Source organism: Ochotona princeps, chromosome 2 (genome assembly GCF_030435755.1).
Source record: "Ochotona princeps isolate mOchPri1 chromosome 2, mOchPri1.hap1, whole genome shotgun sequence".
In the NCBI taxonomy this organism is placed as follows: Eukaryota; Metazoa; Chordata; class Mammalia; order Lagomorpha; family Ochotonidae; genus Ochotona; species Ochotona princeps.
This window is the reverse complement of record NC_080833.1, coordinates 43,369,462-43,384,141: the sequence shown is the minus strand read 5'-3', so window position 1 is coordinate 43,384,141 and position 14,680 is coordinate 43,369,462. Positions and strand designations below refer to the sequence as shown.

At 51.7% G+C, this 14,680-nt stretch overlaps 1 protein-coding gene across 4 annotated transcripts in view; it reads left to right on the top strand.

The window, feature by feature from the left end:
- The window catches only part of LOC101527067 (NADH-cytochrome b5 reductase-like), a 31,843-nt gene extending 21,365 nt beyond the window's left edge, over positions 1-10,478 (top strand). For 3 of the 4 annotated variants that reach the window (XM_058655670.1, XM_058655673.1, XM_058655682.1), the window contains one exon: positions 1,018-2,970. In XM_058655670.1, the coding sequence (XP_058511653.1) occupies positions 1,018-1,221 (204 nt within the window). In that variant the 3' untranslated portion in view covers positions 1,222-2,970. Of the gene's footprint in view, positions 1-1,017; positions 2,971-10,324 lie in introns of those variants that run through there. The other variant, XM_058655677.1, reaches the window with a different exon arrangement.
- The last annotated feature ends 4,202 nt before the right edge of the window (positions 10,479-14,680 follow it).

Genomic DNA, 14,680 nt, shown 5'->3' with positions numbered 1-14,680 from the left:
AAATTCCTCCAAGCCTGCCAGAAGTGGAACTTTCCCTCTCTGACCTGAGGAAGAGGACCACAAGCCAGGGGCTAATCGGGCAGAAGGAGGAGCTGGGTTCCTTGGAACACCATGCCCCCTTGCAGGACCAGCTCAACCCCAGTCTGTGGGAGGAAGGAACCCCTTTCTTGGTGAAGGTGCTGCTGCCTGGGACCACAGGTACAAAGGGGGAACAATGCCCAGAACCTTGTCTGTTGCATGGCCACTAGGTCCCCAGGGCCCTGTACTACACCTGGCACAGAGCCCAGGAAATGTCTGCTAATGAATGAGTGATTGCCCTGATATCTGAAGGCATCCAAGGGTAATGTATGGCCTCGGGAAGGTGCTGAGACACCCAGTCATGGGAAGAAGACATGACTCACATGGCAGCAGGTACAGTGGCTGCTGGGGAGGAACAGGAAGTGGGGGGCCCATGGTTCTGATCCTGGTGCTATCCTTGACTTTGTTGTGTGCTTAGAGGAGGGGGCCTCACCCGGTCCTGCCCTGTGCCAACAGACAGGGCACTGAGAAGTGCCTGGTAGAGCTTGGTCCATGTTGCCTTCCTGCCCCCTCTGCCTCAGGTTTCCCGTTTAGCCAAGAAAAGCCAACAATGTGACCCCTGAGGGCCCCTAATGATCATGTCCTCTCTCTCTCTCTAAATGTTTATTTAGTTTTATTGGAAAGGCAGATCTACTGAAGGGAGAAACAGAGAGATCTTCCATCCCCTGGTTCACTCCCCAAATGGCCACAACGACCAGAGCTAAGCTGATCTGAAGCCAGGAGCCTGGAGCTTCCTCTGGATCTCCCACTTGGGTGCAGGGTCCCAAAGCTTGAGTCATTCTCTGCTGATTTCCAGTCCACAAGCAGGGAGCTGGATGGGAAGTGGAGCACCCAGGACACAAACCGGCACCTGTATGGAATCCTGATTCTTAAAAAGGGAAAATTAGCCAACTGAGCCATGGTGTCAGGTTCCATGTCCTCCCTTTCTTGTCTTCCCAGGAGAACTCCATGGAGCGATTGCCTTGGAGCTACCGGGACAAGACCCGCTTCGGCCGCCTAGGCCGGGAGCTGGTTGAGGAGCTGCTCGGCGACTGCCGGAAAAAGCCCTTTGCGCTGGTCTGTGGCTCAGCTGACTTCACCACTGACATGGCCAGGTGTCTGCAGGACGCAGGCCTGACCCAGGACTCTTACTTCCTCTTCTAACCCTGGTGCCCTGGTGCCCTGCCACTTCCATAACCCAAGCTGTGCACGTACTGGGTGGGTCACAGGCCAGAGTCAGAAGACATGGATTCCAAGCCAGGTGGCCTTCAGCAGGTGCCCTTACCTCTGGGAACCTGCACTTTGATCAGCCCCTGAGGTTGTTTAGAGATGCTCTATATAGATGCCTACAGGAGGCAGTAGGAGCCAGAAGAGGCCTGCAGCCCGCCTAGGTGTCAGGGATGACCTCATGGGGAAAGTGCAGGCCTAGCCTGAGGTTGGAGGGGGGAAAGTGGGAGGAGCTTCTCTGTGCCCAACCTACCAGATTGCTCCTGGCCTCAGCCCTTACTCATGAGGTGCCCCTTGTGTGTTTGGGGTGAGCAGGGCTGTGAGCCCTGGAAGGAGGACCCTGCCTTATACACCTCCAGTGCCATGAGCCCAGACATGCGGAAGGTTCTGGGACTGTGAGAGGGCTGTGGTCGCAAGGCACGGTGGGGCCCCAGATGACCCTGGCATTGTTGCCCCAAGCACTCTGTTTCCCTTTCCTGGCTCAGGAGCCCAGCACTGTGCCCATTCCCCAGCTGAAGAAGAGGCATGCAAGGCAAAACCCCTCCTTCCTCCAGAGGCAGCTGGTTCTGCCTGGGCCTTCTGCACACACAGTACCCTGGCGACAGTTGCTATGGAGATCTAAAGATAGAGCAGGAGTCAGGAGCCCTGGGTCCCTCTCCTGGCTCTGCCCACCATGGTTGCCTGCAGATTCCAGGCCACCCACTCTGCCCCCTCCAGCCTGCTCAGAGCGTGCCTGCCCCAAGAACCCAGCACCCCTGGATGACACACTGCAGTGCCCGGATGCTGCTTTTTGCAGTCTGGGTCCCAGCATGCAGCAGCATGCCAGCTTAGAGTTGCAGTTTTACAGTCATACCATCACAGTCATCATATCAAAGCCGAAAGTTCCAGACTCCACAGAGCAGCCAGGCAAACACAAGCATGGGTGGGGCTAAATGACAAACCTGCAGGCAAGCGATGAACGGCAGGTGCTAGGTGTCTCCCAATTTCCCACCCCAGGCTTGTGGTCCTGTGGCAGTGTTTTTCAAACTGGGCTCCACGGGGCCCTGGGGTTCCTTGCCTAGTCCGCAGTGGAGACACAGGCTGTGCAGCTCCCATTTCTACCTGAGCAGTTCTATTTTTACTCTCTTGGTATCTTGGGACTTTGGGGTGATTTCCATTTGTGTAAAAGGGTTCTCCCAGTCCACCTAAAAAGTTGCAACAGATCTCTCTGCCGTGCTGTTTTGGATAAGTAATCATGATTCGCAACCAGAGGCTGGGCCAAGGGCTTCAGACTGTGTTTCCTAGGCAGGACTCCATGCATGTACGCACGGATGCAAGCAAACACCAGGCTACCATTTGAACTCTTGTAGAAATCTTGTGCCTATGAGCCCCTGAAGGCTCCACAAAGATCAACACTAAAGACACTTTGCTGTGCAACCCAGAGTATCCCAAGCTCACTGCAAACTATTGAATACGTTCCTCAGGCTTTCAGAGCCTGCCCGGGCCACATCCACCCCAGGAACCTCACCCTTTCTCCGGCAGCGCCAAGTGCAGTTGATGAATTCTGCAAGCTGTGCTCCAGGATGCTGCAGTAGCCCAGGCTAGCACAGTGTTGAGAGCACGAGGGCCTCTCCCACAGAGCCAGAAGCCTATAGTCACTGTGACCAGCCTGCCTGGCCTGTGAGCCTCTGCCCCTCTCAGAGTCCTGCAGTCCCTCTCCTCTGTTCTCAGAAATCCTGCAAGGAGAGCTCGTGATCAACCTGACTCCTCCCCAGACCCCAGAAAACAACAGCAAACAAAGCAGGCACAGGGCTTCCCCTCCAGAAGCTCCTAGCCGAGCAAGTAAGGCAGGAACTAAACATGTACAGTCATATTTGCCACATGACAGCGTCTTTGTCAGCCATGAGCCACACATGACAATAGTCCCATATGTTCACATCACCAGGTGACGTCGGTGTTGTTTGCAAAGTGACGACACTGCCGATCATGCCCTTCCTGGAATATTCCTGCCATCAAGTGATGTGTGACTATAATTCTAAAAGGCTACAGAAAGGAGGGTTGGGGGTGCTGAGACTAAAAGGCGTGGGCTGTGGCCTGGCCTATCACAGGGCCAGGGTCACACCTCTGCCTCTGGGCCAGAGGCTGGAGGGTCCGGGGTGGTTCTTGTGTGTCTCCCTCTGTCCCAATACAAATGCTTGAGATTTCAATATCAGACATGGCCCCCAGTGGTCTCAATAGCCCCTTCATTTGCTTCATGTTGGGTCTGTACACACTGGCTGCTGGTGGCTCTCTTGTCATGGGGCACGGGTGAGGGCTTAGCTGTGCTCTTGATACTATGGTGCCAAAAGGGCTTGTGTCATCTGGACACGAGGCTGGGCCTTGCATGCTGCTAAGAGCACTGGCTGAGGTATGGGAAGAGGGGGGCCTCCCCCATCTCTCCTGACAGTAGTCCCTGCTGCATGTCATGACCACTGTGTGATGCTGCAGTGGGGAAAGGGAGGCTTTTGATGCAGACATCAGGAAGTCATCCGAGTGTGCTCAGTTCCATGAGCAGATCAGGCCCATGTGCTCTGTGTGTATGAGTCCTGAGCACGGCAGCTACTGAAGGGACTGAGGGGGCCGGTGTCTGTGCAGAAGTGATGGCTACATTCCTCACTGCGTTTCACCCACATGGCTTTGGCATTTCACCATGTTGGTCTCTCAGTTACCTCCTCCACACCAAGCAGACTGAGTGTCCTGATGTGACAATGAGCGTTTCATCACTGTGCTGAAAAGCCCTCGCTGGCTGCCCATGGCCCCTGCCTCCCTCTCTGCTCTGACTTTGCCCTTGCTACTGCCCCTGTGCCCATTTTCTCTGTCCCAAATGTGCCTTCGTGTCTGGAGCCCTTCACGGCTGCTGTCCCTCTGCCTGGACAGCCTCCCTTACTTCCAGTTCCCGCTCACCTTTCTTACCCTCCTCATCTTCAGGGCTCCTCACTCAGTGTCACTTCCTCCAGAAAGCCTCTTCTGCCCTTTGCACTCCAGGTTTGGTCTGAGACCAGGAAGTCCTGTGTGCTATTTCGTTGCAGCACGTCACAGACTGGTTTGTGTGTCTTGTGGCAGGTGCCACTATGAGCTGTCCATTGCATTCCTGCTATGGGAAGGTGCTTGCTACCTGCTGAATGTTGACCAACTAATAAATATACAATATAGATTCTTAAAGATTTATTGATTTATTTGAAAGAGCTCCAGAGAGAAGGAGAGAGATCTTCCATCTGGTGGTTCACTCCGCATATGGCGGCAACAGCAAGCACTGGGCCAGGCCAAAGCCAGGAACCCAGACCTTCTTCCAAGTCTCCCATGTAGGTGCAGGGGTCTGAGCACTTGGGCCATCCTCTGCTGCTTTAGTCTTCTCATCTCAGTTGTGGCATGGGATCCTCACAGTGTGGGTGCCACTTGAGATTCCAGCTTATGGAGGAGGAAACAGAGCGATTATCCAAGAGCATCTGGGGTTCCCAGTTCCCACAAGTCATGGTCATGAAAGTCGGGCGTGACACACAGGTGCACCTGAACAGGCATGCGATTTTTTGCTGCTGCACTGTTGGAGAACAGCAATCACTTCCGTGACCATCAGAAGGAGAATGGAGAAGCCAGGCGTCTGAGGCCACGCAGTGGGGAATTGCAGACAGAACTGAACTTGAGTGAGCTCCGCTAGCCCAGCAGCATTCAGCGGAGAGCACTGTCATTGAGGGAAAAGTGTGTCATCAAAGGACAGGTGCAGAGAGCTGCCTCTACTTAGAAAACCCAGAAGCCCAACATGACACTGAGTGCTCAGCAGGAGACACCAACTGTAACAATGCAGGCTTGGGGCAGGTGTCACGGATACAAAATAAGCTACTGCTTGTGACCCCTGCAGCCCACACTGGAGTGCAGGTGTGAGTCCTGGATCCTGTGCTTTTGATCTAGCTTCCTGCTGATGTACCAGAGAAGGCACCCGGTGACTGCCTGAATGTTTAGGTCCCTGTCACTCATATGGGTGACCCAGATGGAGTTTCTGGCTCCTGGCTTTAGCCTGGCCCATCCCTGGCTTTTGCAGTCATCTGGAGAGTAGATGAGTAGCGGGAAGATCTGTGTCTGCCTCACCTGTCTGCACCCCTCCCCTGCCCCACACCTCTCGCGTTTTAAGTACATCCAAAAAAAAAGCATTACCACTAGTAATAGATGGAAAGAAATGGGGTTGCTAGAGAAAGTTTGGGGCTATATCTATATTTTATTATAAAAATATTTGGAATAGGGACCAGTGCCATGATACAGTATGTTAAACTTCCACCCGTGGTGCCAGCATCCCATAAGAGCACCAGCTCCAGTCCCAGCTGCTACTTCTGACCCAGCTCCCTGCTTAAAACCTGGGAAAGCAGCAGATGGCTCAAGTGCTTGGGCCTCTGCACTCACAAAGGGGAACCTGGCTCCTGGCTTCGGATTGGCTCAGTTCTGACTGTTACAGCCATTTGAGGAGTGAAGCAGCTGATGGGAGATCTTTCTATCTCTCTTTGTGACTCTGCCTTGCAAATAAAAATAAGAAGAAAAGTTATTATTAAGAATATATCTGAAATGATGAGCCTGGTGCGATAGTGTAGTGGTTAAAGTCCTCGCCTTGTATGCACTGGGATCCCATGTGGTCGCCAGTTCTAATCCCGGTGGTTCTGCTTCCTGTCCAACTCCCTGCTTGTGGCCTGGGACAGCAGTTGAGGACAGCCCAAATCCTTGGGACCCTGCACCCACGTGGGAGACCTGGAAGAGCTCCTAGTTCCTGGCTCCTGGCTCCTGGCTCCTGGCTTCAAATTGGCCCAGCTCCAGCCGTTGCACTCACTTGGGGAGTGAACCATCGGACGGAAGATCTTCCTCTCTGTCTCTCCTCCTCTCTGTATATCCACCTTTGCAATAGAAATAAATAAATCTTTAACAAAAAAATATATATCTGAAATGAACATGGCAGCAATTTGAACATCTGGAAAATCTGGGTGATGGATTCCCTAATGTGTCTTCTACATGGTTTCTTGTTTTGTTTTGTTTTTTTAATGTTTGAAATAATTGTGCAACTGAAAGGTTTTTAAACCTTTGTTTATATATTTTAACTTATTTAAAGAGAGAAACAGAGACAGACGGAAATCCTCCAACCTCTGGTTCGTTCCTCAGACTCTTGTAACAACTGGCAGAGGACCAGGCTGAAGTCAGAAACCCAGAACTCCAAGTCTCCCTGTGGATGGCCGGTACCTCTTGAGCCGTCACATGCTACCTCCTAGGATGCCCTTAGCAGGAGGATGGAATCAGGAAGTGAAGCAGGACTTAACCCAGGCCCTCTGATACAGAATTCTGGCATCCCAGGCCAGCATCCCAGGCTTCACCCAACACCTGCCATCGGGAAGGTTTTTAAAAAGAGGTCCGATATGACTGGTCCATGCTGTTGGAAACAGGCCTTGAAGGCATTTACTCCCTGTGTTTCACAGAGAGCAGGGCCCCCTTTGGCCTGTGGGCTCTTCGGTTATTCAATGAAGAGTGTGTGAGCACCTGCCGGGTGCAGGTCCTGTACCAGGTGTAGAAGATGCAGCAGTGAATAATGCAGCTCACTGCCAGCTCATGGCTGATATACCATTGCTTCCATGTGTCGCTCAAGTTACAGAGAGAGAGGGAGGAAGAAAAAAAGAATCTTCCATCTACTGGTTCAATCCTTACATGGTAGCAAACAGCCAGGGCTGAGTCAGCCCAAAGCCAGGAGCTCCATCCAGGTCTCCCACATGGGTGCAGAGGCCCAAATACTTGGGTCATCTTATACTGCTTTCTCAGGTGCATTAGTGGGGAGCTCAATTGAAAGTGGATCAGTCTCGCAAAAACCTGGAAGCAGCCAAAATGCCCATCAGTGGAAGACTGGCTAAGAAAGTTATGGTTCATCTACTCCATGGAATACTACTCAGCTATTAAGAAAAACGAAATGCAATTCTTTGTGGACAAATGGGCCCGACTGGAATCCATCATGCTAAGAGAAATGAACCAATCCCAAAAGGTTAAATACCACATGTTTGCCTTAATCTGAGATGAAAAGAGAACAACTTGGAAAATAGTACCTGTATATTGTAATATTAGTGCAATCTCTTATAACCTGTATCCAATGCAATAAGATAAGGCGATATAATCTATAAACCAACAATTAATGTCAGAATACTTAAGATCTACATCGAAAATCTGTAAAACCTACTATACCCTCAATACGCTATGTTAACCTGTAATGGGGGGGAGTGCAGGGAAATCTTTCAGGACCAAAAAAAGAGTGAGAAAAAAGTACAATATAGCCTATCAAGATCAAATCTGGTAATTCATAGATAACAGACTCAAAGTGGCACTAAACAACAATAAAACTACTATACCAATGCATGAGGGGGGAATCGGGTGCGATCCTGACAACCTCTTAACAGGAGGTCATGTGCGTGGAGCAGGGGAGCACTCCAGGGTGGAGCAGGTGGTAAGCAGAAAGCCTGGATCCCAACCATGAAGACTCCCAGACCTTCACCACAAACTATTAATACGAGCAACAAGGACTATATCCCAACTGCCAAGGAGGCCACAGGGAATTGGATGCCCTCGGAGGCCGAGTACTCTGAGGTCACCCACCCCCAACCGGAGCTTCCACAGGGGATGGAAGAAGTCCAAACACTACAGTGCAGAAACCAACGTCATCGGAAAGACAACCAGAAGCCCTGAGTGGTCTGCAGAAACAGAAGAACAATAAACGTCCTTCCGGACCAGGGAGGAGAGCTTTCTCTGGTCCGAGACTGGCTCCACCTCTGGACCCCCCCTCCCTCGCAATGACCATCGGGATCGCTTCGAAAACCCCTCACAGCAAACAAACAATCATACAAACTAAAAAAAAAAAAAAAAAAAAAAAAACCTAAAATAAATAAACAACAGAAAGTAGAACTTGAAATCTGACAGGAAACAGCTGGCATGGATTGGCTCATGCCTCGCTGGGTGGGTCACAAAGATTAGTTTTACTCCTCACCATGGTGCTGAGGATTTTCCTGCACACCCCCCCCAAAAAAAAAAAAAAAATGTTCTGCACCTAAAATGTTGACATATATCTTGTTAGAGTTACAAGCCAGTCTGGATTATCCTAAAATCTGCCAAGATCAGCAAAATTTTACTTCAACACAACAACTGGCTAAATACTAAGATGAAATGGACACGAAACAGCTGAATGGTGCCTTATGGCCATTTTAAGGTATAGAGCAGCCGGTCCTGTATATGAACTAAATTGAAATGTCAATGAGCTAATCATAGGTTGTGGCTAGGACTTGTTTTCCTTTTTTTTTTTTTTTTTTTTTTTTTTTTTTTTTTTCTTTTTAATACACTGGTTACTCAAAACCATGTCAATTCCATAACATTGCAAATTGCTGTTGATGTTATATTGGGACTCTTAATTGACTGTGATGATATTCTGCCAGCTCAAACTTCAGACCAGAAAAGGTCTCCCCAAGAAACTGTTCAACCAATCTGGACAATAAGTAGCTGGACTCTATGCTTGGTATATGTTTGCAATGAAAGAATCTTGATTGAATTTGAACTGTAATACTGCATCAAGGTGGAGGAATCCACCGGGGGGAGGGGAGGGGGAGGGAGGGGGGGATTCCCAGAGCCTATGAAACTGTCACATAATGCAAAATAATTAACAATAAAAAAAAAAAAAAAAAAAAAAAAAAAAAAAAAAAAAGAAAGTGGATCAGTCAGGACCTGAACAAGGGCCCAGATGTGATGCTGGCATTGCAGGCACCCATCCCATGTTTTCTTTTTAAATAAAGCAGACCTTGGTTCAAGTCTTTCTCTTTTTTTAAAAGATTTATTTTATTTTTATTGGAAAAACGGATATCCAGAGAGGAGGAGAGACAGAGGAGAAGATCTTCTCCTCTTCTAGCGCTGGGCCCGGTTCAAGTCTCTTGTTGATTCAGCAAGGAAGTTGTCCTCATTTTGCTCATCTATAAAAAAGGGCATGCTTGCAGGGCTGAATGAGAGTAAGGGGCATCCCTTAAGCACAGCAGCTTGGCACAGAGTGGCTATGAGATCCTGTCCCCTCCTTCTGTCTCCCCCATCGCTGGTGGCCCTTCCCAGCTATGCTGGTGGTTGACCTCTGAGGACAGCATTTGTACCCAAACTTTTCACTCTCAAGGATCCTCCTTTTTATGATTTCTTCCCATGCTTTGGAAGATTTTGATCCCAAATTGCATGTATTAAGTCATTATTAATTTATCTCCTATTTTTTATTAATCAAAGACCTAGATCACTGCCCCCTCAGAGCTTCTGATCTGTACGCCCAGCAGGGAGTTGCACGTGGCTGACATAATTCCAGCCAGAGGCAGAGGAATGCAGCCCTGTGTGTGGTCCCATCAGCCTGGTAGGAGAGGAGGGAGATGCATCTTGTGCACCCTTTTCATTGAACCTGAGTCATGGAATTTGCCACCCTTGCCCAGGTGGGCAGAACTGTCACAATTGGTTACTAACCGGTGGTGGGATAGACATGAGTGTTTGCTGCCAGGCTCTTAGTGCGAGCCCCACGAGGATCCCAGAACTCTCATCCGAAGGGAGTCACTGCAAATGGCACACACTAGTGCCATGTGGGAGAGCGTGGGTTCACGTAGTGGGAGGGAAGGAGCTGTCCTCCACCCGTCATCCTGTGCCTTGCTCCAAGGCTGATGGATCACCCCAGCTTGCAGCTGAGGAGGGGACCGGCCTTTGTCTGCTGTCAGAGCTGTGGCCAGGTGGCCACACTGAGCGCAGTGCCTTCACCCCAGCCCAGCTGACCATGACAGAAAGGATAAGGGGAGGGATTTTTGTGCGTAAAAATCCTTAGCGTGTTGAGTACAGAGCCATGCGTGGGAGCACCAGGTTTAGAGCAGTGGAAGGCGACGTGTTGCCTGCAACACAGGCAAAAGTTTTGCATACCACTAGAGGTGCATGTGTAGCCACTGGAGGCTGCACAGCAGACAGCACAGCCCTAGCCGTAGCCTTGGCTCCTTCCTACTTGTTGCGTCTGCAGGCTGCTGGCCCCCTACCTACTCCTGGATGAGGTTGACTGGCCAGCCCTGGTGGACTGAAGGAGACTGTGGCCGTGTTCTCAAAGATGTCTGATTGTGTGAGAATGCAAACAAGCACCAGGGGAACAGGTGCCGGACTTGAACGTGCCAGGGAGCTAGGGTGAGCTTGCCCACACTCCGACTCTGAGCAAGGATCTCGGTGTGTGTTGGGTGGGATGGGGGTGGCAAATCAAGGGAGTGAGTGAGCTGGGGTGGGCTCTGCAGCTTGTCCTGTCGGGGCCCAGCCAGGAGTTGGCGTAGCTTGTGCTATAGAGTTTTCCTGCAATGATGTTTATTCCCAGACATCTCAATCATGGCCAGCTGAAGGCGTCCCTCTGGCACTGCTGGCTCAGGCCTGGCAGCCTGGACGGCCTCAGTGGACAGACAGGAAGGCCCCATGCATGAGAACATCCTACAAATCCTGAGGGCGAGGAGGTGGCAGAGGTGGCACAGTGGTCACAGCTGCTTGGCTGTTGGAGAGAGAGGTAACAGAGCTGCTGGCTGCAGCTTCCCTGTGCGCTGTTGTCCCTGTCTTTCTGGGGTACAGGTGCATGCTGGAATCTACACAAATGCCTGCCACTTGGTGTGGTTCACAGGGGCCACTCAGTGGGTGTGGCTGTATTTTCCTGGCACCTCATGTACCTCAGTCTTTGCAACCTGAAAATGGGTTCAGACTGCCCCTTCAGCTCTGATACTCCAAGGGCCCTGGCTGATCCTTCTCAGGCTGTGCTACCCCCTCCACTCAGCGTCCACCCCATTCACCTGGAGTTCCCGCACGCTCGGAAGCCCTCAGAGGCTCAGCATGGTAGCTTCCACATCCGAATTTTCAGAGAGATCTTCCACTCATTCCCAAAGGGTGCAATGGTTGTGGCTGGGCCAGGAGGAAATCAGGAGCCTCCTCCTGGTCTCCCATGTGGGTACAGGGGCCCAAGCACTTGGGCTGTCCTCAGCTACCTTCCCTAGACATCAGCTGGGAGCTGGGTGGGAAGTAGAACAGACAGGCTTTGAACCAGCACCCCTAAAGGGATGCTGGCACTGCAGGTTAAGACAGCCAGTTAGGCTACAGCACTGTAGACTCCCTTCTTGATGGAGGACCTGATAGCAGAGTGCTCCTGCTCTGCCCCAGTGGCTGGCGACCTAAAGTGAGATGGAGGTGGCCAGCAGCAGGCAGGAGGAACCCTCTCATGATGGAGTCTCCAGTCCTGGCCCCCAGCTAGCCGCCACCCCAGTAGCCCCAGCCCCTGACCCTAAGCCTGCAAAATGGGGGCTCTATGGGGTAGAAGTTACACTGAGGCAAGAAGTAGGCTTTGAGACTGGTCAGAAGTTGGTTCAAATCCCAGCTCCACCACCAGGCAACTGTGTGGGCCTGTGGAATCACTGACTCTCTGAATGTCAGTTTCCCTGCTTGTAAACTGGATGTATTTTCCTTCCTGCTCCGTTTCTTTGAGAACTTGATCAGCACTAAGTGCTCAACTGCAGTGGTGAGTGCCACAAGATTCCTGCTGATCTGGTGCTCGCCTGCTTGTGGGGAGCCAGCCAGGCCTGGGGACCAGGGCATCCCACATGGAGCACAGATTGGAGTATGGCTGCTCTGTTCCAGTTTCCTGCTATTGTGCCTGCAAAGGCAACACAAGATGGCTCAAGGGCTCGGGCTACTGCCACCTACATGGGAAACCTGGACAGGGCTCCAGGCTCTTGGCTTTGCCCTGGCCTGCCCTGACTGTTGAGACCATTTAAGGAATGACTCAGCAGATGAAGATCTCTGTCTCCCCACCCCCACCCCATCAGTCACTCTGCCTTTCAAATGAATAAATCAGTCTTTGGAAAAAAGAGACAGAGAAATTCTTTCTGAGTTCCCATCACCAAGCAGTGAAATTCTGCCTTCTGTAAGCTAGCAATTGCACCTTCCGAAAATGTCCTGAGGATTTTACATTGAATTTAAATTCATCTGTGTCTCAGTAGAACCTACCACATGACTCCCTCCAAACGCTTTGCAAATATTAACTCACTGTTCCCATTTGACAGGCAAAGAGACTGAGGTACTCAATGGAGGCTGAACACCTGCTCCAAGTTCCTGAGTTTGTGGCTGATATAAATGTGCTGAGCAAACAGTGACAGTTCAGTGGTGGCTTTCCAGGTGTGCAGGGGTCTTTGGGACTTGGTGTCAGTTGCAGGACAGCTCCAGGCTGAGATGACCCCCAGCTTCTGGGGTGTGGTTGTGAGGGGCCCAGGGGAGTTTGTGAAGGTAGTGGGAAGCCCGAGGAGAGGGGAAGACAGGAGGGCTCAGAGGGGTCCAAGGAGGCAGAGAACATCCCCAGTAACTCCCTGGAGGTAACAGTGCTGGAACAGCCACTGTGACAGGTTCTCTGGGGGCCATTCCCTTTATGTGACCATGAACTTCCTGGGCTTGTTAAAGACTCTTGGCTTGGCCACAGGAAGGAGAAGAGAGCTACTGGACTAATGTGAGGCTTGCTTTGTGTGTGGCACCCAGGCTCCAGCCCCAAGCCCCCTAGCCTCCAGCTCCCCAGCACCCCAGCCTTCAGCTCCCAGGCCCAAGCCCCCAAGCCCAGTCCCCACTCCCCAACCTCCAGCCCTCAACCTTCAACTCCCAGCTCCCAGCCCCCAGCTCTGCACATCTTGTTTCAGGACCTCCTCATGTCAGACCTCCCCAGCCACCCTTCCTGCTGCTTTAGAGCACCAGCATTTGCCCTGGACAGTCCCGGGCTTGAGTCCAGCTTCTGTGACGCAGAGGACATGGGGTCCTCTGCCCTCGGTGTCTTTGGGAGGGTGGAGATGAGGGAGAAATGAAGCAGCCTATGTGAAGTGCTGAGTCAGTCCTCTGGCTCTGCAATTGTTTGCACTCACAGCCACCTGCAGAGAAAGAGAGAGAGAGAGAGAGAGAGAAAGAGAAAGAGAGATTGCCTGTGGGTGCAGCATAGTTTAAAGCTTGTAAGAGCTGACCTCCTCCTGGTCTCATGGTGAACCCACAGTAGCAGCCTGGCGGGCTCCTCAGGATTAGCAAGTCCACTTTACACCTGAGGCCCAGAGGAGATTGGGGGCCAAGGTTGTGTTGCATGCTTGCAGTGCACTTAAGCCATAGCTCTTGCTGCTGGGCCAGGGACAGCAGCAGTGACCCAGCATTGCTGGAGTGGGGTAGGGACAAGGGGACCCCTCCTTTGCCTTACTCCCAGCTTTCTCCCATCCCTAGGAATTGTGGGCACCAACTTCCTGCCCAGCTTGGGGCTGGTCCTTTGTGATGCTGGGTTTCTATTTCTGTGAGATGGGGGGTAATAATCTCTTCCCTGGGGGAGTGGTGGGGAGGGGGACACCCAGTGATATGGGAAAGCCCAGAGCTGGATAGTGGGCAGCATCGAATGGCAGTGATTTGGTCCCCTCCTCTCTTGTGAGATGCTGTATAGGTCACAACCCTGCCCAGGGTCCCTCAGGACACCTTGTCCTTGGCTGTTTTGGACTCCTGGGGTGTCATTCCTGGCATGTGCCCTTCACACCCCTGCCTTTGGGAGCAAGCCCAGGACAAAGAGACTATGAGAGGGAAACAGATATTCAGAGAGGGCAGGGAGAAGGAGGAACTGGGGGTGTGAAGAACTGGGGTTCCCCACTGCCTCCTTCCACTGTTCCAGCTGCCATCCCCCACGCCCCTCCCCTTCCTTTCTCTGGGCTTGCAGCCTCCCTCTTCAACTCCTTCCATGGCCCCCCTTCTGCATCCCGGCCTGGATTCCCCATCCTGCTCCCCATAGGGCAGGGGTGGGGAGCCTTTGGTCTGCCAAGGCTATTTGGATATTGATAACATCATTCATGGGTCATAAAAACCATCCACTTAAAAATTAGTCTGCTATTGATTTATTAAATATCAAGTCCCACCTGCAGTTGCAATGGCAGGGCCGGATGGAACAGTTTCATAATGCCGTAGGCTGATTCAACCCATGGGCTAGATGTTCCCCACCCCCATTATATGGACAAAGACAGAGGGAGGGTACCTGGCCTCCAGGATAACGATGCTCACACCCAGCTGTGACCTTGCACTTGAACATGCATGTATGCGCAGGGAGCATTGATTGCAGCCTGCAGAAGGAATAAGTGCATTGGCATCCAGTCCATGGGCATATAGGAAAATACACTTACACATACAATACTGTGTGACCCGTATGGGTGCACAGGGTGGACAGTGAGTGTGCAAAGAATCACATGAATGCATCGTGATGAGCATAGTTGCTGGAGGGCACAGGACAGGTACACCACAGATGTGTGCCCTCCATGCTGGATGCCTGGGTGCTAACAGGGGTTCTGATGCATGGCCA